This window comes from Penaeus monodon, chromosome 28 (assembly GCF_015228065.2).
Source record: "Penaeus monodon isolate SGIC_2016 chromosome 28, NSTDA_Pmon_1, whole genome shotgun sequence".
NCBI classification, from domain to species: Eukaryota; Metazoa; Arthropoda; class Malacostraca; order Decapoda; family Penaeidae; genus Penaeus; species Penaeus monodon.
Window position 1 is genome coordinate 24,135,876 of NC_051413.1, and position 318 is coordinate 24,136,193.

Consider the following 318-nt stretch of genomic DNA (forward strand, 5'->3'; position numbering starts at 1 on the left):
TCTCTGCATCAGTTTCCGTTCAGCGCAGCTAGGAGGCAGAGTCTAAAGGAAAATCAAGGAAAACCCCAGGAAGTGTCCTTGCGCGACGCCGCCTACCTTGCACGCGTCCTTCCCGCCCTCGGCGACGCCGGCGCAGATCATGTGGTCGGTGAAGAGGCGCCCGAAGGCCTCCGCGCACTCCTTCCGCGTCCGGACGGGGACCGAGACCTCCTGGGCCGTCTCCGACTGGTCTCCGTCTGCGCGGAACAACACGCCGTGAAAGCGAGCTTGCGGAAGGCCGAGAAATATGCAACTCTCACGGTAAAAGGGATGCGTATT

The 318-nt window shown here is 61.6% G+C and overlaps 1 protein-coding gene across 1 annotated transcript in view; it reads right to left on the minus strand.

The window, feature by feature from the left end:
* The window catches only part of LOC119591105 (serine proteinase stubble-like), a 1,750-nt gene that overhangs the window by 402 nt on the left and 1,030 nt on the right, over positions 1-318 (minus strand). Inside the window, exon 3 of the mRNA XM_037939822.1 lies at positions 97-236. Within this exon, the coding sequence (XP_037795750.1) occupies positions 97-236 (140 nt within the window). The remainder of the gene's footprint in view (positions 1-96; positions 237-318) is intronic.